Source organism: Salminus brasiliensis, chromosome 15, assembly GCF_030463535.1.
Source record: "Salminus brasiliensis chromosome 15, fSalBra1.hap2, whole genome shotgun sequence".
In the NCBI taxonomy this organism is placed as follows: Eukaryota; Metazoa; Chordata; class Actinopteri; order Characiformes; family Bryconidae; genus Salminus; species Salminus brasiliensis.
The window spans coordinates 30736542-30763015 of record NC_132892.1 but is presented as its reverse complement, the minus strand read 5'-3'; the positions used below and the strand labels follow the sequence as shown (position 1 = coordinate 30763015).

At 42.1% G+C, this 26474-nt stretch overlaps 1 protein-coding gene across 5 annotated transcripts in view; it reads right to left on the bottom strand.

Annotated features, from left to right (window-relative positions):
* The window catches only part of tsc2 (TSC complex subunit 2), a 55381-nt gene that overhangs the window by 9914 nt on the left and 18993 nt on the right, over positions 1 to 26474 (bottom strand). For 3 of the 5 annotated variants that reach the window (XM_072657530.1, XM_072657529.1, XM_072657533.1), the window contains 10 exons: positions 17164 to 17325; positions 16856 to 17011; positions 16647 to 16756; positions 16213 to 16461; positions 13577 to 13777; positions 8593 to 8661; positions 6158 to 6312; positions 4743 to 5317; positions 1156 to 1234; positions 384 to 470 (listed from right to left, as the gene is read on the bottom strand). In XM_072657530.1, coding sequence (XP_072513631.1) covers positions 384 to 470; positions 1156 to 1234; positions 4743 to 5317; positions 6158 to 6312; positions 8593 to 8661; positions 13577 to 13777; positions 16213 to 16461; positions 16647 to 16756; positions 16856 to 17011; positions 17164 to 17325 — 1843 coding nt within the window. The remainder of the gene's footprint in view (positions 1 to 383; positions 471 to 1155; positions 1235 to 4742; positions 5318 to 6157; positions 6313 to 8592; positions 8662 to 13576; positions 13778 to 16212; positions 16462 to 16646; positions 16757 to 16855; positions 17012 to 17163; positions 17326 to 26474) is intronic. The other 2 variants (XM_072657531.1, XM_072657532.1) reach the window with 2 other exon arrangements.

Genomic DNA, 26474 nt, shown 5'->3' with positions numbered 1-26474 from the left:
TCATCACACTTGGCCCAAAAATAGACTGCATTTTATTTTAAGGCATTTTCACATCACCAAAAACTCTGTGGTTAAATATTCATAACAACTACATGACTCAATCAGGATTCAGTGAGTCAGGGAATCTCAAATGATATGATCGTCAGGTATGATTAATAACTACGCCTAAAAAAAACAAAAAGAAAACGCACTGAATATGCAAATGTAACTGAAAACAAAAAGACTGCTCTAAGCAGTACCTTTATTTATTCAAATAGCCTTAAAATGACATCCCTGAATTGAGTACGAAGCATTAGCTTCAGATCGATGTGTGGTGATGTACTTTTAGACCCCTAATTAACATAATTAAACCTGAATGCTGCAGTTATTGTTAACAGGCTTACCTGGCCAGGCCCCACAAACACCACTCCTATTTTGTGAGTGTCGTACGGTGGCATCTGATCCAGCACTTTCACGGCTCGATCAATCAGCTGTTGGGACAAACGCCTTCATTAACACTCCAGACAGTGAAGACACAGAGAACGGCAGCTGTTCCTCAGATTTTGTGTGAAATTTCCCATCAGTTCGTATCAAGTGGGTTACGGTCGTAGTGCGGTGTTAGTTAACCCGGCATGTCAACGGGCTACTTAACGCTAGCTTAGCGCTATGGGAGTTCCACTTTACAATGTGGACACTGACTTGCTCAATAGCGCTGGAAAACATAATTGAGAAGCCGCTTCGGTCACAGCCCTTAATGGTTATGCTTGGGTCACTATGTTTGGGTCGGAATACAGAGGCTCACAAAGGTGCAACGTGGACTAGGACGCGGGTTCCAGGTGGGCATGTGTTGTTACTGGGACCCAGCTGGGCTTGCCAAATGGGCCACATTGTTACAGCCCACCTTAATCTCAATGGGTCCCATCTAGGCTGCCCCATGTGCAGTGTACAACCCAGTTATGGCCCATGTTTAACCCCTGCTGGTCCCATCACTGACCCTGGTGGGCATATGTGGGGCCCTGTTAGCTGGGTGATTAGTTCTTTATTCTGTTTGAGCCCTGGCTGTAACTTTCACCTAACCCCAAGACAAGCAATCCTGACATCATGTCTTCCCTTTGCGAATCCCAGGTATAACATGCCATTATTTATGACAGATTTGTGGATGCACAGTGACCTCACCTCAGATTTGGGCAGTAGGAGGGGCTTGTTGGCCTCGTTGCCGAAGAAGGGTGAATGGTAAAGCTGCAGAAACACAAAACTGGGGAGAGAGAGAGAGAGAGAGAGAGAGAGAGAGAGAATTCAGCTACTTTGTGTTGAACCCATTGCTGACACTCTGGAGCAGATAAACATCATGAACCTATTGGCACCATGCTGCTGCCTAATGCCAGACGAGGGCTAGAGGGGTATAAATAAAGCCCCCCAGTATTGAGCAGCTGCGGAGCAGTGGAAGAACTGTGTTCTCTGGAATGATGGATCATCAATATTGATCACCAAATCCTCACAGTGATGCTCCAGCTCCAAAAACCTAGTAGAAATCCTTCTTCTCTGGACAGTAGAGACAGTTATCCCGACAAAAGCAGGATACACTCTTTTTTTTTCCAGAATAAGCAATGTATGATCAGCTGTCCCAATACTTTTGTCAATTTAATGCATGTCAGGCTTAGCTGTGCTAGCTAAGACTTGTATAAACTAGGCTGCTTCTATTTCAGAGGATCCCCAGAGACCCCCATTTCCTTCCATCAGAGAAATTCAGCTTAGGACAAGAGTTCTTAATATAATAAGGTCGTAAAGCCTACAGAAAAGACACACTACAGAAAGACATGACTTCAGTTGTCCATTGCGTCCTGTGATAAATAAAAAAATGTTCGTAAAATGTTCGTAATGTGTTCATTTATCTCCTGAAAGCTGTCCAGTCCTTTGAGTGACGAAGTTTTTTAACGTAGGACCTCCCTATATGTTAAAGGCCTACCTTATTCACTGCAGCAGTTGATTTGTGAGCTAATTATCAGCACAGTACCATAACTCAGGGGAAAGTCACTGTAAAAACAACCTCAAACATCTTTCCAAGGGAAAGAGGGGAGAGAGGAGGAAATAAAATAATAATCGTCCATTCAGACAGCTGTGAGATTGGACTGACCGTGACATGTGCTGTAATGCCGGCCGGATGTAATTTAAGGCCATTTTAAAAACTCCAAAACACAATTCCCAGTCTCTGCCTATAAAACCCTCCATTGATAATCCTGAGTCTAATTACCAGAGATGCCGGCTGGTTCCAACCCAATCAGAGAAACTCCGTAATGGTGGCACCGCACGGCACAAAGCAGCTGCAAGACCGATCACAGCAATACTTCGCTTAATGGATTCCGAAATAACTTGTCCAGCAAGGACGCAATAACATCGCTGCGTGTTGTCTGTGATGGCGCAGACGTGCAGAAGAAAAGAGCTGCTCATGAGAAGGCCCCTCAAGTGGCGGTGGCCTCATTCCCCAGTCGTTTGTGGGACACTAATTGTATTAGTGCAGAGCTCGGCTCCGAGCCGGGATCAGAAGCAGCTGCTCGGATATTAAAATCTGCTCCACTGAATCTCTTTACCGTACGAGAAGGCCGAGCGGGACTTTTTCACATCACGACTGCTTCAGTTCCCAGCTAGAAAACATTCAGGACAGCCATTAAAGGAATTGTGGAGCCAAACATCTAACGTCAACTATCTGGACAAAAGTTTTGGGACGCCTGTTCATTCAGTATTCACTTCTGAAAGTTTATCCTGCTTTTGTTGGAGTAACTGGAAAGTTTTCTACTAGATTGTGTAGCACTGCTGTGAGGATTTGATTGCATAGTGAGGTCAGGATGTTGGTCGATCACCACCCCACCTTATCCCCAACTCCCAAATTCATTCCACAGCTCAATGCTGGGGGCTTAATACCCCTCTAGCCCACACCTACATCTCTACAGGTGGTGTACAAGCTGTGTGGAAAAATGGGTGCATGTTCTGATTAAACAAGAAGGCCGCACAGCTTGGACCAATCGGTGTCTGGCTGTAGGCCTCCAGCAAGAGGACCCTGTGGTCTCTCACAAGAGCCGTAAGTTATTGATATGCATATATCAGTATCATATGATATCATATATGTGCTACTTAGTGGCTCAGCACCTTCCTTTTCTGTTAGCTAGCTATTGCATATCTACAGGTAGAATTTGAGGACTGACATACAGTTTTCTGGAGCCGTTGCACTGCCCTGAATCCTGAAGACCAGAGAGGAGGAGGAGGCTGCAGTGACCGTTCAGCTCTACCTCTCATACAGAGACAGCAGGGATGATGAAAGCTGGTGTTCTGTTAAGTTGTGCTACCGTAGTGTACATTAACAGGCACAGATATCCAAAAAAACAGTAGGCATGCATTTTTGTGGTCGTATGATCAATATATACATTATGGTAGCACACTTTGACAAGGTAGCCCAACTTGACAGAACACCAGCTTTCATTATCTGTATGAGAGGTAGTGCTGAACGGTCACTGCAGCCTCCTCCTCCTCCTCCTCCAGGATTTAGGGCGGTGCCACGGCTCCAGAAAACTGTATGTCAGTCCTCAAATTTTACCCGTAGATATGCATTAGCTAGCGAGCAACGTGGGGCATTAAATATTAAGCTAAGCGAACTTGCACCTCTTGTAAGGGACTCCAAATGATGTCACAAGGTGCGAGGGAGGGCCCTCTCGACCCCTTTGTCTTTCAAGTTACGACTGCTTTAATCTGCAGCTAGAAACCACTCAGGGCATTGTTTATGGAAGCACATGGTGAACGGTCTCTTTTCTTAACTTTCACCAGAGCATTTGTATTGTAGATGGGGCTCGGTGACCTGACAGGTGCGTATCTTAGCTGTGGTGAGTCTGCAGAGGAAATTAATGGCTTGCTTTACTTCGCTTTGAGTATTAATGTGACGTCACTGACGTTACCAGCGATTCTGGGGCTAGATTTTGGTGGAGGTGGTGGGGATGGGGTAGTGCTTCGGCCCTGGCATTTTGGCAATCTGGGGTAATCCGGGGTAAGTTCTTCAGCACAGGAGCAACAAAAGCATGAGAAATTCCTGCAATAAAGCAGCTCTGAATAGTACAACATGTTTTTGAGGGTGAGGATGGTAACGAAGGAAAGATGAAAGCATTCAGGCTGCATTTCTAGCATAAGTATGAGCTCATGTTCTGCTGTTTCCACAGAGCAGAGGATCAGGAGCACAAGGGTGCTGTAAAACAGTGGAGAAATGTGAGCAGTTTCTAAAGTGGTTTTCAAAGTGGTGTTAACTGCCATGTCTCGCCTGCAGCTTCAAGAGGAGTCAGACCTAGTTGGGCGATATTTGATTTTTCTCATGAACATAACTACTGCTGCTGCTACATACAGACATCTCCTAAAATACACCAAACCAACCATACCCTTAAAACCACTGGCAGGTAAAGTTAACAACCCTGATCTGGCTCCAGTGGCACCTGTTAAACCCACAAAAGTGGTCAAATGTGAGAACCTGAGACACTTTGCTGGCTAGACAACGTCAGACAGGTCTTGTGGGGTGTTCTCGGTATGCAGCAATAAGTGCTCCAAGGTAGGACAATTGGTGAACTGTCGACAGGGACATGGGTGACCAAGGCTCTTTGCATATTTCTGTAAAGTCCAGTAAGCATCAGAGACCACAGGACACCTTCAGAGGTCTGTCCCAAGACTGGTCAATAAAAAGACTCCCTCGGACACCTACAGCCACCTGAATTCAAGGCTATTTTAATTACCTGGGGCTCAGTCCAGAGCTCTTCTCAGCGTTAGTTGGACCTCCGCGGTTGTGGTAAGAGTCCCGATCTGACTTCCTCTCTCTACGTGATGACGGCGCTGAAACAGAGATTGTGTGTCCACGGGGCCGATGCCCGCTTGGGGAAAGCGGACCTTGCTGGATGCTTGGGAACTCCAGTTTCATCTTAGAAGCTGAAGAAGAGGAGGTGGACACACTCGCCGTGGCACTTACGCTCGAAGGCCCTCCAGAACCAAGGCCTCCTCCTTGACCAACGACCTCTCCAGGGCCCTCTCTTTCCGTCGAGGACTGAGTAGGCAGGATTTTCCCCTCCACCGGGGTCCTGGACCTGGGGGCGTCTGCAAGTCCGGCTCCTACAGCCTTAGCAAAGGCCTCTGGAAGGGTCTGGAGTTCAGGAGACGAGCTGGACTTGTTGAGCGTTTGAGAGTGAGAGAAGGGAAGGTCGGAGTCCGCAGCTCCGCTAGAGAAGGTCAATGGCGGCTGGTCAATCGGAATTCCACCTTCGCTGACCTCCTCCAGAGTCGACTTCTCGTCGTCTTGACTGGAGGTGGAGGAGGACTGCGGAAGAAGGGCGGGAACCCAAAAAAGCAAGTTGAGAAATAAATAATTTCTAGGCGTGTTTTAATTTTTTTAAAGAAAAATTAGGAAAATGTTCTTCAGCAGATTTTTTTTTAAAGAATATAAAAACATAAAAAAAAATTCTATCAATCAAGAACAAGAATGACTGGTATTCTTTAAGTAGTTTTTTTTTTACCCTTATGACTGCCTCAAACTCATCTTAGACTGTAAGGGGTCAGCAGGTCAACCTCAAATTATCAAAATAATTAGTTCATAAATAGTTTAATCATAAATTAAGGTCTAATTTAATTCAATTAAAAGTGAAGATGGTTCTTAAAGCACCGTTAAGTTTCTACGTCAAGTAAATCACTTCTAGCTCTTGTCTACTGGAATGGCTGGGGGGAAAAATGCTTAGTTTCAGTCTGTTTTGTACAAACGTACATGAGAAAACTACTAAGAAAATAATTAAAGAGAATTTATTTCAGGAATTGTATTTAAAAACATTAAATAGAACAGAATTATGAGCTTCATATGTTTTATCTAAGAAAAGCTTTTGTCAATCTGTCCTCAGGTATGCAGAGTTACACTGCTATAAGATAAGTAGGTGGGGCTGGACCGCAGGTGGTCCTCCGATACTGCGAGTCAGCCACCGCCTCTTTTCCAACAGCCCCTGATGTGGCATCACCGCTAATGGCAATTGCTAATGGCAAAGCGGCATGCCTTGGGATTTGAACTTGCAACCGGCAGGTCGTTATGGTAACGGCCAACATAGGAAGTTAAAACAGGTTGTTTTTGCAGTTAAGATCAAAGTCGGTAAAGAAAACATGGTTTTTCACTCACTCGGCTGAGCATGGAGGGCGGAGTCTTGGTGATCTTTTCAGTGCTCATGAAGATAGGCTCAGAAGAGATGGCCTCAAACTCCTGTATATCCGGGGAATCAGAGGGTGAATCCGGTCCTTTGCCTCGGCCACCTTCCTCCAATACAACTACTGAGTCTGTGGAGGGGGCGGGGTGAGAAAGTGGGCGGGACTTATGTTAAAACAAACATCATCACTTGCACTAAAACAGCATTAAGGCAATCAATCAAACAACCACTGGCTCATTAACACACAACAGTGTTAACTAGACACAGCAGACACACAAACGCACACACACCAACACACACAAGGCCATCGATTTTTCCACTTAACACTGAAACAGAATCACGACTCGTCAGTTCATCTACGATCCCGCGGTTCTAGCTACCGAGACAACAAGCAGCCAATTAGACGAGATCAAAACTGCACAGATACACACAGGCTTTGATCAGAGTACTCAGACAGACACACACACACACACACACACACACACACACACATACATCAGGCTTCACGCAAGCAATGGCAGCAGTTTCAGTGGTTCGTCACTGATCTCTTCCTTTTAAAACAACACTGAACACAAGCACAGTAAATGTAAATATATACGCCGGGGAACAGACATATATATTTCTACAAGCAGCTTCTCAACACTAGACCTCGTCATTTCACTGCATTCAATGTAGCTAAACATAACAAGCCAACCAAGAGCATCCGTGAAATCAAGTGCACTTCACCAGCCAAGTCATGTTTGGTGTCTGAGGCTTGTTCCTTCAATCCATCACCTGCTTTCTTTACCTCATTTTGAGTGGCCAGACTGTTCGGACCCAGTACTGCCCAACACAGCTCTCAACCACCCTGCTGACCTGCTGAGGCTCCGTGCACGGATTCACTGATTCAGTCCCACCAGTCCAGATACTACATAGCTGTGCATGAGGCCCAATGTAGAACTGCAGGTGCATTTCGAGGACGGAGAGATTTGGCTAATCAGTCAGCTCTGCTACTGGTAAACTTCTCAAACCATTCAAACCAGTAATAGAGTTGCCTTTTTTCACCATTTTGTACCTTAACTCCAAAACTAGAAAACTGAGTTTTATGGATTTTCAACAAATCATTTGGATGTAATCAACATTATTCATCATTATTCTCCCAGTATCACAATAAAACGTCTGAGCAATAATGAAGATACTGCTGGTGTATCCTCGGTATTTTTAGTTAATCTATACAAATCAATGAGAGGAACTTTGACGTCTCACTGCCATCAACTTGTTTCCCGCATTTAGGTGTGGTTTTCATTTTGTATCTTTTTTTATTTATATTTATTTATTTATTTATTAATTCATTTATTTAATCAATCAATCAATGAATTCGTTTTTAAAGAATGGTTTGATTTTAATTAGATTTCTGTAAACATATTTAACCAGAACAACGGGACAGATACATATTTTGTAATTACTGAAATGACATTCTACAGAAAATAGATATTTGACCAACTAAAATTAATGAATTATTTTATGTCAAATGAAATCTGAATAAATAAAAATCAGGAGGTGAAAACAGTCAGTAGCATATGAGCTGGAAGTCATTTCGGTAATATGTTAATATGTTCGGTAATAAACTTCAATGTTCTTAAGAAGATTTTTTATAATAATAATAATAATAATAATAATAACTTCTTGAAATTTTCTATTTAAAATTATTCGCTTGTTAAAAGCTGCCATCATGAAATTTCTCATTTATTACACCTTTGAAATGTTTACGGTAAATCTCACTGACATTTATGTAAATTTGCCTACAAATATTTGCGGACAGACGTCTAGTGTGACCATCATCAACAAGAACATCAGAAATGAAACATGACTTGGCTGATTTGAGGTGGAGAGTTTGAGGAGGGGGGGCAATTTGTTGTTGCTGTGCAAATCAAACAGTTCTTTAAAGGGCAGTCAGCCTACAATGATGGACAGGAAGCAAACTGCACTCAGAAGAAGAAAGGTTTTCAGTGGGAATCAGTACGACCAGCGGCGTTCAATAACGAGGTCAGAGCCTGACTGCTGCTTTTCTCACATTCTCTAATGAACGTGAAAAGCAAGAAAAGAGACAAACAAACTCAATCAGGACAAATCAGCAACCAATCCCATCACTTGATTGGTCATCGCTGTGATTGGCTGATTGATTAATGAATTAATTAAGACACAGACTCTGATTGGCTGTTTTGTTTGTTTTAAATGGTGCTCTCTCATCGAGCAGTGTTAATAACAAGAAGAGCTAAAGAACGTTTGTAAGAACAAGGGTGTGTGTGTGTGTGTGTGTGTGTGTGTGTGTGTGTGTGTGTGTGTGTGTGTGTGTGTGTGAGTGAGAGTGTGTGTAAGAGAGAGAGAGAAAGATGGAGAGCACACACACACACGCACAGGTAAGATATACCTGCCCAGGATATACTCCTATGTAACCTGCCTGGCTGATCGGAGGGGCAGAGAGAGCAGAGAGAGCCCACTGCAGCGACACACCCAGCAGGAGTAAACAAACAAATAATAAACAAATAAACAAAAGGAATAACAACAACAACAACAACAACAATAACACTGAAAACAAACAAAAAAACATAGCAACCAATCAACACTGCGTGCGGGAGAGAGAACAGGACATACAGAGGAAATACCAACACAAGGAGGGTAACAGGAGGTGCAGGGCTGGGCCGATACATCGCTCGGCTGATAAAACCAGACGATATTTAGGTTGCACTAATGAGAATACTGCTAAACACTTATCTAATATTCATCAATATTTATCACCAATATGTATATTGTCTCTAACATGAGAAGAGCTTACAGTGATTTTTGATGAAGTCCTGCACTTAGACCAGTCTAACAAAACTGTCGAGTTGGGCACTGCTCCCCTTTATCATTTGCTCACTGTGCTAACCCAGCATCATCCCAACAGACTATTTAACATCACCACATCCAAAGAAGACACACACAGGACAAAATGAAGAGAGCACCCTACATGATCAGGCTCTCTGGTTTTACTGTTTATAGGCAGTGTGTTTAAGGGAAATGAACATTTGCGTTGTATTTTATAAACCATGGACAACATTTACCCTAAATTACTAATAAAAATATTGAACTTTGGCTTTTGGATATTTCCACCATAGTGATTTCTGAATGCTCTCAATCACAGCACAGGCAGGTTCTCCACCAGTCTTTCACATTGCTGTTGGGACTTTATGCCTTTAATAGTCTGCAAATTCAGATAGCTCAGCTTTGTTTGATGAAATGTCTGGAAGAAAACACGGCTGCCGGACACATAGAGATGCACATTTAAGAAAAAACAATATTTTATATTATATATATATACACACACACACACACACACATACATACATATATACACACACCCACACCCAACAGTCCCTATGCCCTCGCTCATCGTTTTGTGGAGGGGACATAAAAACCATTGGGCTTGTGAGGCTCTTAGGTAGGTTAGGGCTTAGGCTAACATCTTACCTAATAGTCTCACAAACAATCAACGCGTCTGCTTCACCAGTTACCCTTCACCAGGGGTGGCGGTAACTTCGGATCTTTTTGGTGAAGGGCGGGGCTTTATTTGTAAACAGACGCCGCGTTGAGCGTCACAAGAATTTCCAGTCATTTTCCAACCACTCATTCATAACATCTCTGGCCAAACGCTACAAAGCACTCATGAGGTTTTTGGCAGGTTTTGAAACGGCAATCAGAGCTTGCATTGCAAAGACGGCCACCAAGTGAACAGACTTTCCTATAAGGACTTATAGGAAAGGATGTTACACAGTTCTAGAGAGAGGTCTCGTCGTGCAGCTCCACCAAATTTCCCTAGTTCAGTAGCAGGGTTGGACAGGGATGTGAAGAGCCCGGAGTGGGATTAGCAGAGATGCCATTCTCCCGATTATATTCTGGGCCCTGGAGCATATTCAAAAAATGAACATTAGGGTTTTAAGAACAAGCGTGGTGAGGTGGGGCTTAGTGAGGCACTAAGAGGGACCAATGGGAGTGTAAACATTTGAAGGGTGTAATAAAGAAAAACAATTGCTATTTTATCATCAGTCGAAGTGAACGTACATACCTCTAGGGGGCGCACTAGCCAACTTTAAAAAGTGTCATTTCTCAGCATTAAATGGATCAATCACTTGCTTTAACCAAATGCTACAAGGAATCTTGAGCGGCTTAAGAGTTGGTACTGGCATCAGTGACAATCTCTTCATATCAGTCAGGCTTACACAGTCAACATTAAAAATAAATAAATAATAATAAAAAAAAAGGACGAAAAGAAAGACAGCAAGAGAACAAGACCGCGACCTTTCAGACAGAAAGACCGATGCAGTGACCTTACGTGACTGTCTAAAGGTTTGACAGTGGAAATGTCAAACCCTCACTTTTCAGGGGAGTGTTTGTAACTTCCGTGCTTCATTAGCGACAACAGCGTGTTTCTGTCCAATCACTGCGGCTAAGCGTCTTTTAGAGGAGAACAAAAAGCAAAATGAGAGCAAACCAAAAAAAGCTCTCTCACCAACAGGGTGGTAAAGTGAGGACAGCAGTGTTCATCCTTGGGAAAGTGCAACACAGAGTTACAGTTAAAAGTGCTGAAGACAGAAATGGAGGCGAAGTCACGGAGAAGACACAAAGCACGAGGTCGAGGAGCAACGGTGCAATAACAAGCAGAGCGTCCTGCTGTGTAGAGGACTCTGTGTTCAGACTGTAGTGCAGTTGGACGTTGCTCTTATAGACTGATCTGGGGTCAGTTTCAGAGCAGTTTCTCTTATTTTAGGGCGCTAAAGAGATGGAGCTGACTCGAGAACAGCATGTAAGAGCAACTTTTGATCAGAAGAGGCGGGTTTAAAAAAATATCCATATTTAATTCCATATTTGAGGTCACGCCCCAGTAAGACTTCACTGATCAGAAATGCTCCTCAAAAACTAGCGTTCAGCTGATCTGCTGTTCTAGAACATGTGAAGGGGTGAAAAGTCAGGACCGTTCATAAGAGGAGCACTTTCATTTCATTTTTTTTTTTTTTTTAAATATGTCCCTTTGTGAGGTCACTTTGTGATGTCCTTGACAATTTCAACTATTTCCCTTTGTGATGTCATCAACTGCCCTAAACCGTGTCTGTTTGCGAGGTCATTTTTGTGAATCAGTCAGTGAATATTTTTTTTAAATGGTGTCCTTCCGTGATGTCATTTACTGGCTTCAAGTGTCTCCCTTTGTGATGTCATTTGACTTGACTATTTTCAAGTTTTTCTTTCCTTTTGTGAGGTCATTAAATGCTTTTAGGAACGTCCTTTGATGAGATCACAAGGGGACATTCCTTACAGCATCCCGGGGCGTCACAAAGTGACCTCACACACAGTGAGTCAATGACATCACAAAGTAAAATGCTTTGGAAATGATGACAACACGAAGTGAAACACTTGAAAATAGTCAATAACATCACAAAGGGAAACACTTGACATGACAGAAGGACACCTTTAAAAGCATTCGATGACATCACAAAATGACCTCACAAAGAGACGTGCCTTAAGGTGGTCAATGGGATCCCCAAAATAAATTATTTGAAAAAAGTAGTGACATCACAGATAAGCACTTGGCAAGTCAGTGACATCACACAGTGACCCTGGAGAAGGGGCCCAGTTGAAGGCAGTCAATGACATTGCAAAGGGAAACACTTCAATCCAGACATTGAGGTCACTGACACACACACACACACACACACACACACACACACACACACACACACACACACACACACACACACACACAGTCTCATAGGAGTTTCAAGCTGTTTAAAATTATTAAAAAAACAAAAGAAACAAGACACTATTCAATCCAAAAAAAAGGGGAACAAACCATGGGCATACAGGGGGGCTACAGTCTATGTCCATTACTGGACGTCTTGTCCTAGTTTTTGAATTCCCTATTATTTTTTGTTAAGATACAGTGCCTTGTTTTTTATTTTTTCATTGTATTCCCCACCAAAATGCACCTCATTATTTTTTGACTCTTCCGAGCAACCCAGACCAATTTCTGTGGCATCTAATACTCTCTATTTCTGTCGGAAAGCGGATCATCAGGGATGTCTCGGCCTCTTCGAACGAGTACAGCTCTTTCTTCTTTTGTGACTAGCGCTTGAGTGCATTCCGTCCAGAAAATCTATTCCGAGTTGTTCCCGGACCCCCTGGCTGCTTGTATAACGTGTCTGTGATGCATTTCTGAGTGGTGAGTAGTCTGTGAGAGCGCACTGAACACAGTACTGAATCGGGATCTTTGTTTTGTCCTAAAATGTGTGCTCCTACTGACAAAGCTGCAGAACATCACAACAGCTCCATCAAGAGATCACATGACCAGATCTACCTACATAATCCAAATATTGAACTAAACTGACAGGATGAAGAGATACACTATATGGACACAAATATTGGGACACCTACAGGGGCTTTTATGACGTCCCATTCTAAACCCATAGGCATTAATATAGAGCTGGTCCTCCTTTGCTGTAAGCTCTAACAGCAGCAGCAGGTCTGGAGCTCTGCAGTTACTGAGTCAACAGAGAGTTGGAGACTTTACGTGGTGGCTGAGCTGCTCTCTGTGAGCTGTTCCTCCTAAACTCTTCCACTGTTCAATAATAACACCACTCACAGCTGATGGAGGAAGATCTAGGAGGGAAGGTCTAAATGTCTCCAGCTGACTTGTTGTTGTTGGTGGTGGTGCAGCGGTGTCTCCTATTACATACAGAACCACGCTGGAGTTCAGTGAGCTCTTTAGAACCTCCCGTTCTTTTACTGATGTGTGGTAGGTAAACGTGGCTAGGGGATTTTAAACACCTGTGTCAAGGAGACTGAAACAAACACCTGAATTCAAAGATCAAGAGGCGTGTCCCAATACTTTTGTCCATATAGTGTATAAAATTTGACCAGCCACACAAAGCACTTAAAGACTGTTGACTCATTCAGGCAGATGATGGCAGGTTTCTTGGGAACTGGCACAATGGTGGTGCTCTTCATGCATGTGAAAATCATGGACAGTCTTAGGGAAAGTCCCAGCAGTGGTTAGTTCACAGACCTCCTGATCCAAGGGGAGTTTTAAAGTAGGGGAAGGTTTGCTCGTCTCAAGAAAAGTTCAGAGCCATGGCAGTTAGCCTCAGCTTGCCATATCTGGCTACCAGGTCACCAAGGTCAGCATCTCTTACCAGTCATTTTATGGTGCACCAGAACTTAGTACTGATGTGTGTGTAATTGGTGCATCTCCTTTGTGATGTCACCAATTGACCTAATTTGTGAGGTCACTTCCTGCCTTTAAGGGGTCATTGGCTAGCCTAATTTGAACACAAATTAAAGACGTCATGAACATCAAATGGTCTTCAAACACTACGTTATCTCACCCGTGTTGGAGCGCTGGATAAGGCTGGGCTTGCTGTGGCTCTGGGGGGTGTCAGAAGGAACATTAGCAGGGTCAGTCTGAGGCTCTTTTACCCCTTCCATGGCCATGAGGACACTGGACAGCTCCTGCAGAGGCATGTTCCCCAACTCGGATGAGAACGGACTCGGGGGGTTCTCCAGACACATTAGCCAGCTGGTGGTCCCTGTAAACGTATCCAGAGACATAGATTCATAGATTAAAAGTGATGAAGCACAAAACCACAGAAAATCAACCTAGACCACCACCACGTCCCAACCACCCTAAACTGATTCCAACACAGCAGGCGTGGCTCCACAGCGACAGCTCCTGGAACACACATTCATTCATGTGCCTGCAGCAGAATTCATTTACCCAACATCTGGCAACCCAGACTCACAATCTGGCATCCCTGTCAGCAGCCAGAAACCAATCAAATGCGCTCAGAGACCCTGGATTCATTAAAAAGGATAGTTTAGAACAAACCTTTTTCAAGGAGGAAGGGAAGATTAGCCGTGTGTTAATTTCAGCAAAGTTCAAAATTAAATGAACTTTGAGGCTTCAGATGTCAACTTTCATTTCAGAAACGCCTGTGTGTGTGTGTGTGTGTGTGTGTGTGTGTTTTTTCAACCTTTAAATTGGGGCTTATTAAAGGCTGTGGAACAGCGGCGTGGGCAGCCCTCAGGCCAATCGCTTTTGTTACGTCGCTCACACTTTGTTTTCTCAATTAAAAACATCACATCATTTGGCTGAGCAGCGCCTATATTTACCACAGCACTGAGGGGAAGAACCACTGATCCAAGACCAGATCACCTTGGAATATCATCTTTAACTCAGTAACAGTTTTAATCTTTTAATAACAATCTTTTTATTCTTCTTTATTATAATTAGACGCTGTTGGTCAATACATAATGAAATTATTTTGTTTATTTGTTTGTTTATTTAGGTGTAGGTTAGGGCTGTTTCAAGGGAAAGGGCAAGAAGAAAGATAAATAATAAATGAATAGAAAAAAGTAATGCAATAAAAAAAGAAGTTACAGAAGCCAAGAAAAACGCAAGTAAAAAGAAACAGAAACAGAAAGTAAGAACGCAAGAAAGACAAAGGAAAGAGAAAGAAAGAGGATCGAGGGATGATGAAAAGGCAAAGGTGAAGGTGGTGGTGAGATGGGGAACACTGGGGGTGCAGATGCAGAATTAGAGGAAAGGGGGAAAGAGCAGAGCAGCTCCTGGGGGCCAATCATCTGAGCTCAGAATCAGAATTCTTCACCCTGAAGACTCTTATTAAACGCAGAGATAAAGGACACTGTCAGGGTTAAAACTCCATTAAAGCAGTGTATTATTAGTGCCACGTTTATAATGATCCCCCTGCAGGGCTGTGAGTGGGTGTTAATGAACCCTGAGCTGTCATCCCTGAGTATTATGAGAGCGCAAAACAGTGAGTTTCAGCGCTGTGCATCAGTCTTTACCTACACACAGATCACAGATCTAATCAGGTGTTTAAATGAATCATCGTCTCACAGTCTCAATTCAGCTATAGTTAAACAAGAAAACCCTACATTTATTACAAACGATTAACAAATGCTATACATTACTATACATTACATACATTATTCAGTAAGTGGTACATTATTCAGTATCTCAATAAAATGATTCACAAGCTACTAGAAATGATTCAGTAACTACTGTAAAAACAATTGTATATTGGATCAATTATTTAGTAACTAGTATAAATTATTTATTAAACTGCTAGAAATGATTCATTAACCTGCTAAAAAATGATTCTGCATATATTAACAAGTATTCAGTAACCATTAGAAATGATTCAATAATGATTCAGAATCTATTACAAATGATTTGGTAACTACTGTAAAATTCAATATTTACTGTAAATATTCAGTAACCTGCTATAAGTCAATATCTATTATTAATTATTCAGTAACTAATATACATAATTCAGTAGCTACTACAAATTTGTCAATATCTACTGTAAATATTTAGTAACTACTACAAATTAATCAGTTTCTACTAAATTATTCAGCAACTGCTATAAATAATTCTGTACATAATTAAATATTCATTAATTAATATACAGTATTCAGCATTTATTATAAATTAGAATAAACAATATCTATTATTCATTATTCAGTAACTATTATGAATTAGTCAGTAACTGCTATACATCATTCAGTGTGTACTGTAAATATTTAGTATCTTATACACATACATTTATACAATATACATTAGCATCTGTTCTAAATCATTCAGTAAATGCAATAACTTAGCCAGTATCTACTATTATTATTATTCGAGTAACTACTATACATTATTCACTATGACATTATTAACTACTATAAATTTATTTAAATAATTATTGAAATTACTATCAACAATATAAACTTATTGAGTATCAATGTTTCACTCAATAATATTCAGTAACTACTAAGTTATTCCACTGCATGGTTCATTAACTACTATAAATTAATTATCTATCTAACTATCTAACGTATACACCATCTATAACAAAATTTATTCACCATTATTTTTCACATTTCCTCGGGCTCAATCACGGTTTCCCGGCCCATTGACTACATTCATAAACATACCCACGCCATTTCTTCTCACCTGAAGGTCTGCGAATGAAGATCTCAGCCCAGCCCTGGGTCAGCATGGGCACGAACTCAGCCAAGCCGGATTTGTCTTTGAGAGGGAGGGCAGTCGAGTTGGTCTGGGGCAGTTCTTCAGCAGCCCTGGGGCAGTTCAACCCCTCCAGTGGAGGACCTGGTGGGGGCAGGGGTCCCCCAAACTCACCATCAGAGGGAGACACCAGGGGGCTGAGGCTTTGAGCTGGACCGGCACGAAGAGCATGGCCACCTACAGATTAAGACTGTTTAATACTGGTCCCAATTCAAAAGTACCATGATATCCAACCCACCCTCAACCCAATGCTGAACTGAGACCTGAATTTCTGAGATCTTCCCAGACTCCTCCTGCATGTACAACCTCAGAGAGCTCTTTGGCTCTCTCCATGATGATACCGCTCAGGCTGTGTATCTTACCGGACATGGAGCGAACTCTGATGCGTGTCGCCCTGTTGAGTTGCTGGGTGGACTGAGACTCCAGTTTGGCCGGAGCTTCTTTGGTCTGCCTGTGCAGCGTTGGATCAGACCTACAGGGGGCAGCACAGAGGTGTTCGGTAATGTCCATAACAAAAGATCAACCACGCTGTGCTAGTAAGTCAGTAGGTGTACTAGTGACAGCCTTTTACCGGGTCATCTCTCCTCCTCCAGGTCTCTCTGCCATGTCAAGCCCGAGAAGGGTCTGGGTTCGTGCCCCACCACTGGTTGTTATGGTAACCAGCTTGTTTCCCACCAGCCAGGTCATGCTGGGGCCACCAGCCAACAGGAACTCAGCAATGGGTGACCTACAGGAACAGAGAGACAACCAGAAAAGACCATAAAAAAAGTGCAGTAGCCTCAGAAGGTCCACATTCTTGGTCCCCTACAAGCACCCAAAAAGCACCAAAAAGGGGTTGATAATGTCAATGCCTGAACACAAACACACACTCTTACACACCTCTTTGGTAGGGCAGAGAAGTTGGAGAAGACGTAGCGGGCCATCATGTCCAGACAGGTTTCAGTGAGCTCCAGGTGGACCGTCTTCAGGGCATCATCAGCCTGGACCACAGCGCTCTCATCAGCTGAGCCCAGACTACAGGTGGTAGTGGAGGTGTGCATTCTGTAGAACACACCACACACACACACACACACACACACACGTTCGGAAACTTCTAAGTAACATAAATAAATAAATAAAAGCCCACCACTGCAATCTTAGGTGAGGTAGAAGCTCCAATTCAAAACCAGCTGGAATCCAAACGTCTTTATTTTCACATGAGAACCTCGTTCATTTTACTCGTACATTTACTGGCCACTTTATTGGAAACCCTTCTCTTGTTGCAGCACCTCACTGGCCACTTCTACTTAGTTCACTATTGACCAGTGAGTGGAAGCACAAGGTAGGGGTTTCTAATAAAGTGGCCAGTGAGTACAAATTTGATGTCTGAGCTCCTGTCTCACACGTGGATTTCAGCAAGTAATGAATTGGGTTTTTAAACACGGGGTGAACACGCAGCAGCCTCATGCAGACACACGGAGGATACACACACACATACACACACAAATGAGTCATATGCATATTCTCCATGTCATTCTATGGTCCTTTATCTGAGATTCCACCCACAGCAGACATTCTCTCTCTCTCTCTCACACACACACACACACACACACACACACACACACACACACACACACACACACACACACACACACACACACACTTGGCCTGTGCATAAGCAAAGCTGGCCTTGTAACTTCCAGAGCAGATTTCCAGCCCCAACAATAACAAAACAATAAACCTCACACACATTTCCCTGAGGAAGAAGACTCACACACACCCCAAAGGGGGTGTAAAACTGCACTGATGTTTCATACATCGATCTGAAGGCGGTGAGTCAACCGCATCCATTCACGGAGTGACCTTTATAACCCTTATTAAAGTATTCATTACAGTAGGTGCTCATTGTTTGGCTTCAGACTATTTCTGTGCATATCTACCAACATTTTCACAGACATACACCTTGTATCATTTGGGCAAAATTACAGTGGCAAATTACACTTTTGCTGTGGCCTGTGCACGCCCTATAGGTAAATAAATAAATAAATAAATAAAATACTAATAATAAGAAGAATAAAAACATCAACTGCTGCATCTGTAACTCCACCTTAATTGATAAAAGTGTCATTTATAAGCATACAATGTCTCTTAGCTAGAGATATCTATCTATCTATATTTCTTTCTGTTTCTCTCATTATATATATATATATATATATATATATATATATATATATATATATATATATATATGAGAGAGAGAGAGAAATTTTTAGAAATTGTTTAAAAGCAAACATTAAATCTACTATAAATGTTTTTGTATCAGCATATATAATAAATGTATAATAATAATAATAATAATAATAACTAGAAAAATACAAATAATAAATAAAAATAATAAAAGTATATTTTCTGAACTAGTCAGTATCTACTATGAATGATTCACTAGATCCTACCAATGATTCAGTCTCCACTCTTTAGCAGATACAGTATAATTCAGAGTATTCCGTACCCACTATAAACAATTCAGTATCTACTTTAAATGATTTATTAGCCAATATAAATGATTCAATATCTAATACAAATCATTTTAATATCTACTACAAATGTAGTATATACTAGAAATGATTCAGTCTCTACTACAAATGATTTAATATCTACCCTACATTATTCAGTATCTACTATAAATGATTTATTACCTAATCTATTACAGACACTGAATAATTAAGAGTATTCTGTACCGACTATAAACAACTCATTATCTACTATGAATGATTCAATATATCCTACAAATGATTCAGTATCTACTGAAAGTGATCGTGACCTCAAAGATTTGATGCGGTTATGCGAACATGCATGGAAGAAACAGCAGCCATCATCAGCATTCAGCTCTCCGCTCGCGCTCCTGTATCCACGGCAACAGGCCCACAAGGAAAACCAAACGAGCCCAGATCATGCTTATATACTAATACAGTACCATGCATACTGAATACCGAAGACAGAGAGAGAGAGAGAGAGAGAGAGAGCGCACGAGAGCGAGAGAGAGCGAGAGCGAGAGAGAGAGAGAGCGAGAGCGAGAGAGAGAGAGAGCGCACGAGAGAGAGAGAGAGAGAGAGAGAGATATTCTAAAGCTGCCAGACTAAACTTTCTATTGCTGAGATCAGAACTTTAGTTTAATGCTCTTCTATCAGGGACTTTGGAGAACTCAGCAGGAACACAAACAACTCTACAGTCCCTTGAGCCTGGGCATGGTGATCCAACCGCCCGTACACACTTTCCTTCCCCTCTCCCTTACACACACCCACACCTTTCCTAAATACAGCATTAAAAGCAAGGGGTACAGGATGATATAACTGGCGGATGGAGAGTGAGGGAATGACGCAAGAGACCTAGCAGGCTAAGAAAAGCAAGAGACGTCCATTTAACATCAATACAACCTGCGTCACACACACACACACACACACACACACACACACACACACACACACACACACACACACACACACACACACACACACACACCAAAACAAAGCTGTTCCGATTCATTAAAAACCCCCTTGTTGGAGCTGACTGTGGAGAAATCTGCGTTCATATACACCATAAAACTGAGTACTGACTAGATTAGACAGGTCGAGGCTTTGAGGCAGCTGCTACTACGGTCATTATTGTTGATGTGCGCTAAGCTAATGCGCTAATGTTTATACACCCCCAGTCAGAATATTATGATCACCCCTGCTTTGGAATTAGCTCAGCCCGAGCTACCACAGTTACCATGTGACAGGGTTTGCTGCACGTATACCTAAGCGAGCACACCAGTCAGTTGCAGCAGAGTGCACAACCATCGCCATAGGCATGTGGTAGGGTACCAGGCGAAGGGTGGTATCATCTTGGAAACCGCTAACTTTGTGGGATGTTCTAGAGCCGCCATAGTGAAGGTGTACAAAGAGTGTCTCCCGACAGCAATAAGTTTCTCCATGGCGAGAAATGCTGAAAAAGGTTCCTGTAGCATTTCATGTGACCCTGCGCGATAAAGGACTCAAGCCTTGCGCTCAGAGCCAAATGCAGATTTACTAGTGTGTAGGCCCAGGACCTCATGACCATAGCTTGTGAGTAATGCTGTGGTAGCGATGCTAGGCAAGGCCGGTAGTCAACGCAAGAGCGATGCTAACGCCAGTGCAATAACAGTGCAGGGTGAGGCCAGCGGCCGGCACAGCGGCAATACTAATACAAAAGATAGCGATGCGGACGCGGACGCCACGCAAGCGATGGTGTGGTTACGATGCTTAGTTGGCGTGTTGCCACTACACACTCAAGCAAGAAGACCCCACCTCAGCTTACCGAAGATTAAAGCTCCTCTCAGCAGCACAGATACTTTTCATCAGCTTTGAGGCCAAATGTCTTCAATGACCATCAGTTCCAGAAAATGTCTTTTCTAGGCAAAACAAGAGGCAATCCTAGCCTAGCATGCATGGATCAGGTTTGTCAGTTAGTCACTCACTCACTCAGCCAGCGAAATTTCCTCTTTAGGAGCAGCAAAAATATCCGAATACATGTGGACGAGGCCCTAAAGATCAAAAGTGAGCCTCAGCTAATCAACTACATCTGAGGGGAGGAGTTATTTACAGACAATATTCATACCACAAATTCTCCAAGCTTCTGCAAAAGCAAGCCAAGTCCCAGCTTATGCTCCTTCATCCATTCACCTTTCCATCTATCTAGTTCGCCTCTCAACAGACCACATGGGTCCAGCAGCTATGGTGGACCCCCATCTCTCCCTACTTAAAGTGCATTCAGTTTCATTCTCTTCAATAAGAAATAAAAGGTTCCCTTCCCTTCCCATCCATTTCATTCTTCCTCCTCGAGGCCACTTATGACATTTCTGTAGTTTTCCTCATATAAACCTATTTTTTCTACATGACCTTTCTCCACGTTTTATCACTTAAAATTAAACAAGCTGTTTTTGTTATTGTCTGTAGGACTGAGATATGTAAATGAGCTTCATTCTGATTGGCAACACTGCATTGTGTCATATTCAAAAAGCAGTCCAGGCCGAAACGCGCCCTTATAATTTACAGTGTAAATGAGCGGCGCTAGAGTGCTGAAGTCTGAAGAGGCCGATTTATGTAAACGTTGGTTCAAAACTCATCACAACTCGCCAAAAACAAGCTCATTTGCATACATGCATATTATATGCATCTCCACCTATTCAGTCTACAACAGTTAAGCCCCACCCATTCACCCTGAAGTTATAAGGAGGGTTTCAGCCTGGACTGCTTTCGGAATGAGACAAAATACAAGTCAGCCAATCAGAACAGAGCGCATTTACATACATCAGTCTTAAAAAGGCGTAGCCACACAAGAAGCAGCCTGCTGAATTCGAAGAGTGGTGGAAGTGGAAAATGGCCTAATGGAAATGAATGATGACGGTTTTTTCAACATAAACCCACACAAATGTCAGGAGTTGACCAGTAAAATAGCAGACTGTCAAAAACCTTTTGGATCTTGAAGGAATAATGGCCTGCTTTGAGGATATTTTGACTTGTTGTGTCAAAATGACTCATTTCGTCAACAATAATTACATATTTACATGTGATTTTGACCTATTTTGTGAAATGTCTTTGCTGATGTTGTCTACACAACTTCTTGTCTGGATTATTTCGACCTACTCTGTCAAAGATAATGACGTATCTTCTGGATATTTTGACAGGTTGTGTCAAAAATTACTTCTTTTCTGAATATTTTGATTTGGTTTATTAAAATATTTACATAGTAACCTGTAATTTCTGCCTCTATGACTACATCAGTTTAAAAACAATTGGACCACAATGATCAAATTGTTTAAAATATATGGCCAAAAATATTGGAAATAATGTAGAAATTGTTATTTACATTCTGGATTTAGACTCATGCGGTCATAGAGAACAGCAGAATATAAGGGCTCTTTGAGACGTACATACATACAAGCCCAAAGATGAACCAGGAGGGTTTTTTTTTGTACTTTAAATACTGTAATAATAATAATAAATCAATTTCAATCTGATTTGTCTCACCAAGAGCTCTGACTGACGCAGATGCGCTCTACCAGGGTAAAATTGTTTAAGAAGAGGTTTTTAAGACAATCACTCTCACTCTGCTCAAAAGTGTCCATGATGGCTTGCTGGGAAGCTGCAATTTGTCCTTAATGGATCTCAAAAAGAAATTCTCACAACCTTCACCACTTGCTCTTTTCTGCGCTCATCAAAACAACATGGACAGATAATGTTTCACCACTCGCCCGCTTTCAAATAACACTTTCACGCAGGTCCATTTTCACACAGACTAGATGGAGAAGTGTTCGGGGAAGAAAACATTACATGCCGTCCATTCGAGAAGAGTCAGCTAGCATTTTTCCTCGATTGATGTCGAGAAGAGGCCTCAGTTCTATGACAAATGTCTGCCTCTGGATTAGTGCAGAACAGAGAGCTAAGAGCTGTTCTTGATGAAAACAGCGTGCTATTCTATAACACGGTTCGCTGCGTTAAACCCACTACAGCCCGACGGCTAAGAGTAATCTGTTAGCCCTAATACACCGCCTGCAGCGCTGCAATTCAATCAATTCGGTTTCAGTGAATTCTCTCATTCAATAACACACTTTAAACAAACACTTAAAAAAAAACAACAAAAAAAAGAAACTAATGTCAGTTATATGGATAAAACTGGCCTCTGATCTCTGTGGGTTTAGAGTAGTGGCATTCAATCCCTGTCCAAAACCACACAAGTGGACAGTCTGACAGAATTTGTCGATTTTATTTCAATTTCTTTCCTTATTGTCTGAATATTCTGACTCATTTCTTTTGCCTGTTCTCTTTTTTCTCCAGTTGTTTTTCCTGAATATCTAAATACCGTACTGTCTGGATATTTTTACCAATTTTGTCAAAACAATACTTTGAGAGATACATATTTTCTTGAGATTTTTACCATTTAAAATGTGATTTTCTCTAAATAACTTCTTATTCATTATTCATTCAACAAACTATAAAAAAACATTACTATTTTTACTGGAAAAGTAAACACCTACTTTCTTTCAAAACAGGCGTAAACCAGGCGACAGGAAACTACAGGAAACGTCTGATCTGCCCTAAAACATCTGTGGTTTCAAGTCAGGTTTTAAAATGATAACTTTTATCATAACTTTGCTTCATAACTTTAGTTACTGGATGGTGTTAGAAAAACTTAGAACACTGGGATTTTTTTTACCAATAATACCACAATTTTAGTTAATATTTTAGTCAAATACCACAACTAGTAAAAAATATCACAATTTTAGCCCACATCCTACAAATTCATTAATAAATAAATGAATAAATACATTTACAGACCAGTGGTCATGCTACATTTTTCTATGAATATTAGAAAAGGTTTCGGGGGCTTGTAATGCTGCTAACCAGTGTTGAAAACACTAGTTTAGGTGCTACAGAGTACAAATGCCATCAACCAAAACAACACCCATATCAGAAGTCATTCAGCACCAGTTAGCCTAACCTCATTTCTAGCATTTGCTAATTTTTCCCATCATATTTAGCAGCTTTGACATTTTCGGATGAAGCGTTCCTTTAAAACAAGGCAAACAGAGCATAACTCAAACTTATGAAAAAGTTTGCAGGGGATTAAAACACCAACACTGGTGTGTTGTGATGGTGACAAGCCTTATTTTTCCTCAGTGTCCCGGGACTCGCTCGGCCTTGCATTATAGCATACAAACTCGACACCAGCGGTGGGGAAGAGAAAAAAAAAAAAAAAAACACCTGGCCTGAGACTCCCAGCAGCTCTTTTCATAAAACTACAACTAAGCCCTGGGCAAATGAGAACAAGGGAACAATCTCTAGGTGAAAAACAACCCTGGATATGATGAATATTCAAGCACACGTCCCTGGAAGTGTCCTTGTACCGAGGAGACAGGATAATCTGTAGGTGTGCGGCAGTGGGCCTGTTTAAACTGGCAAGTAATCTGTATGGGAATAGCTGTAATCAGCAGACAGACGGCTCCAGCGAACACGACGGCTGAAAGGTTAATGCTGTGCCGGGATCTGGGTGAATCCTGCAAAGTCAACGCTGATCCCTGGTGTTTACAAGTTTCAGGATTTCTGCAGAAAATCTACAATACTTCAGGCCAGGGCCATTCCTTCTGCTTCCAGTCATGACCAGGACTTATCTGGACAGGATTAGTTTCACTTAGGACCATCCATGCTGTTTTACCACAGGACGTGGTTAGAGATGTTGGAGATGGGCGTGGCTACCTGAAGTTCTAACATATGGACAATACGTCCAAACATTTCGCATTAGTTTGTGGACACCCCTTTCTAACGAACACCCATTGCACCCACTGCTGACACAGATGTGCAAATGCACACACAGCTTGTCTAGTCCCTGTAGAGAAGAAGAAGTACTGCCAATAGAATAGAACCCTCTGGAGCAGATCAACATGAACCTGTTGGCTCCATGCTGCCTAATGCCAGGCGTGGGCTAGAGGGGTATAAAGCCCCCCAGTATTGAGAAGCTGTGGAAGAACGGTGTTCTCTGGAATGATGGATGCTGGAGCTCCATCCAGTACTTTTGGAATGAGTTAGGAATGATGAGTTTGGGTGGTGGTGATCATCCACCATCCTGACCTCACTAACGCTCTTGTCGCTCATTGCAATCAAATCCTCACAGCAATGCCCCTTCCAAAATCTAGTAGAAAGCCAGTAGAGACAGTTTCTCCAACAAAAGCAGGATAAGCTCGTTTTAAAGTTCTTGATTTTACAAGAAATAATAATTACTAAGCAGGTGTCCCAATACTTTTGTCCATATAAGGTGTTTGCTTCACTCAAACCATCTATGCCTTTTTAGGAAAGGCCATTAGTACTGTCACTAGCACAGGAATTCACAACCACCCTGTCAGCATTGTTGCATATGTACGTTTACAGATATTAAAAGGCGGGAGCACACAATTCTTTAAAATGACTAATAAGGTGGATTCAGCCTAAAACCTCTGGTGATAATTTCACTAATTTAATCAATGTTTAACTAATCTCAATCACATATGGGACCCTGGAACCCCAGGTTTATGATTCAGCCATTTCTCCTAGCGCAGAAATCCCTGTGACATACTGTCACTAATATGTAAAGCATATTTTTATACACGGAGTCCCTCAGGGTTCTATTTTAGGGCCTATGAAACTGATGTTTATTATGACACTTATGTAGACTTGAGGATGATAAAGATGTTAGATGCTAGATGTCAAGCTCTTCTGGATTGGAACTTGGAATTTGAGTGATTACTACAGATATCGGGGACATTATTTCCAGCAATGTTTTTTTTAATAAGTCTGCTTAGAAATAACTGGCCAAACGTCCATCTCTTATGACGAAGCTAACCGCTAGGAGAGCTTGAACCGGCAGAGTTCCTTTACTTGGAGTTCAACACAAGACTGCTGTACTCTGCAGAACTTCTGATGACGGCTTAATCGAAGGAGAAGAGAGATTACATCTTAAAGCACCTTGCTCGTCTGAGCTCAGGGCTATCCGAGCTAATCGATTTCCTTCCATTTGAATCAGCCAGTTAAATCACTTACTAATAGTGCTTTAGACTGATTAAGCATCGTTTGGAGCTAATCACGACTCTAACTGCATGATGAAATGACTCTTGGAGCTCTTGGTAAAAAATTCCCTGCATGTTCTCAGACATAAATTATGAAATGTACCAACGTCAAAAATCTGAAGCCCCTTCATCGGGTTTGTGTACGAAAACATCAGAAATGCAGAGCAAAACCTGAAACCTCATACTTTACCTGCTGGTTTGGTATCAGAATGAGAGGTATGATGGGGTTCATGGCACTGTGTATAGAAGAAGTGAGGGGAAAGAGCCTTAAACAGGCAGCAGGCATAGCAGGTGGGTTGTACAAGAGCGCCTCCTTGTGTGCCAAAGTGTAACTACACTTGGTACACCACCTATCCCTTGAATCATCAGCGAGTTATAAAGCTGGTCATCGGTTTGCGGGGTTTGCTACTGGTGTTGCTGTGCATGCTTTCTGTTTACGGCTGTTTTCTGGGTTGTGTGTTTGGTTTGTTAGCCAAAACAAAATCACCACAAAGCTCGAAAAACACACCTGAACCAAACTAAAAGGATAATTCGATAACAAGCAACAAGAGACAAGGCAACATGAGGTTAAAGCTGAACCAAGAGGGAGCCGCAC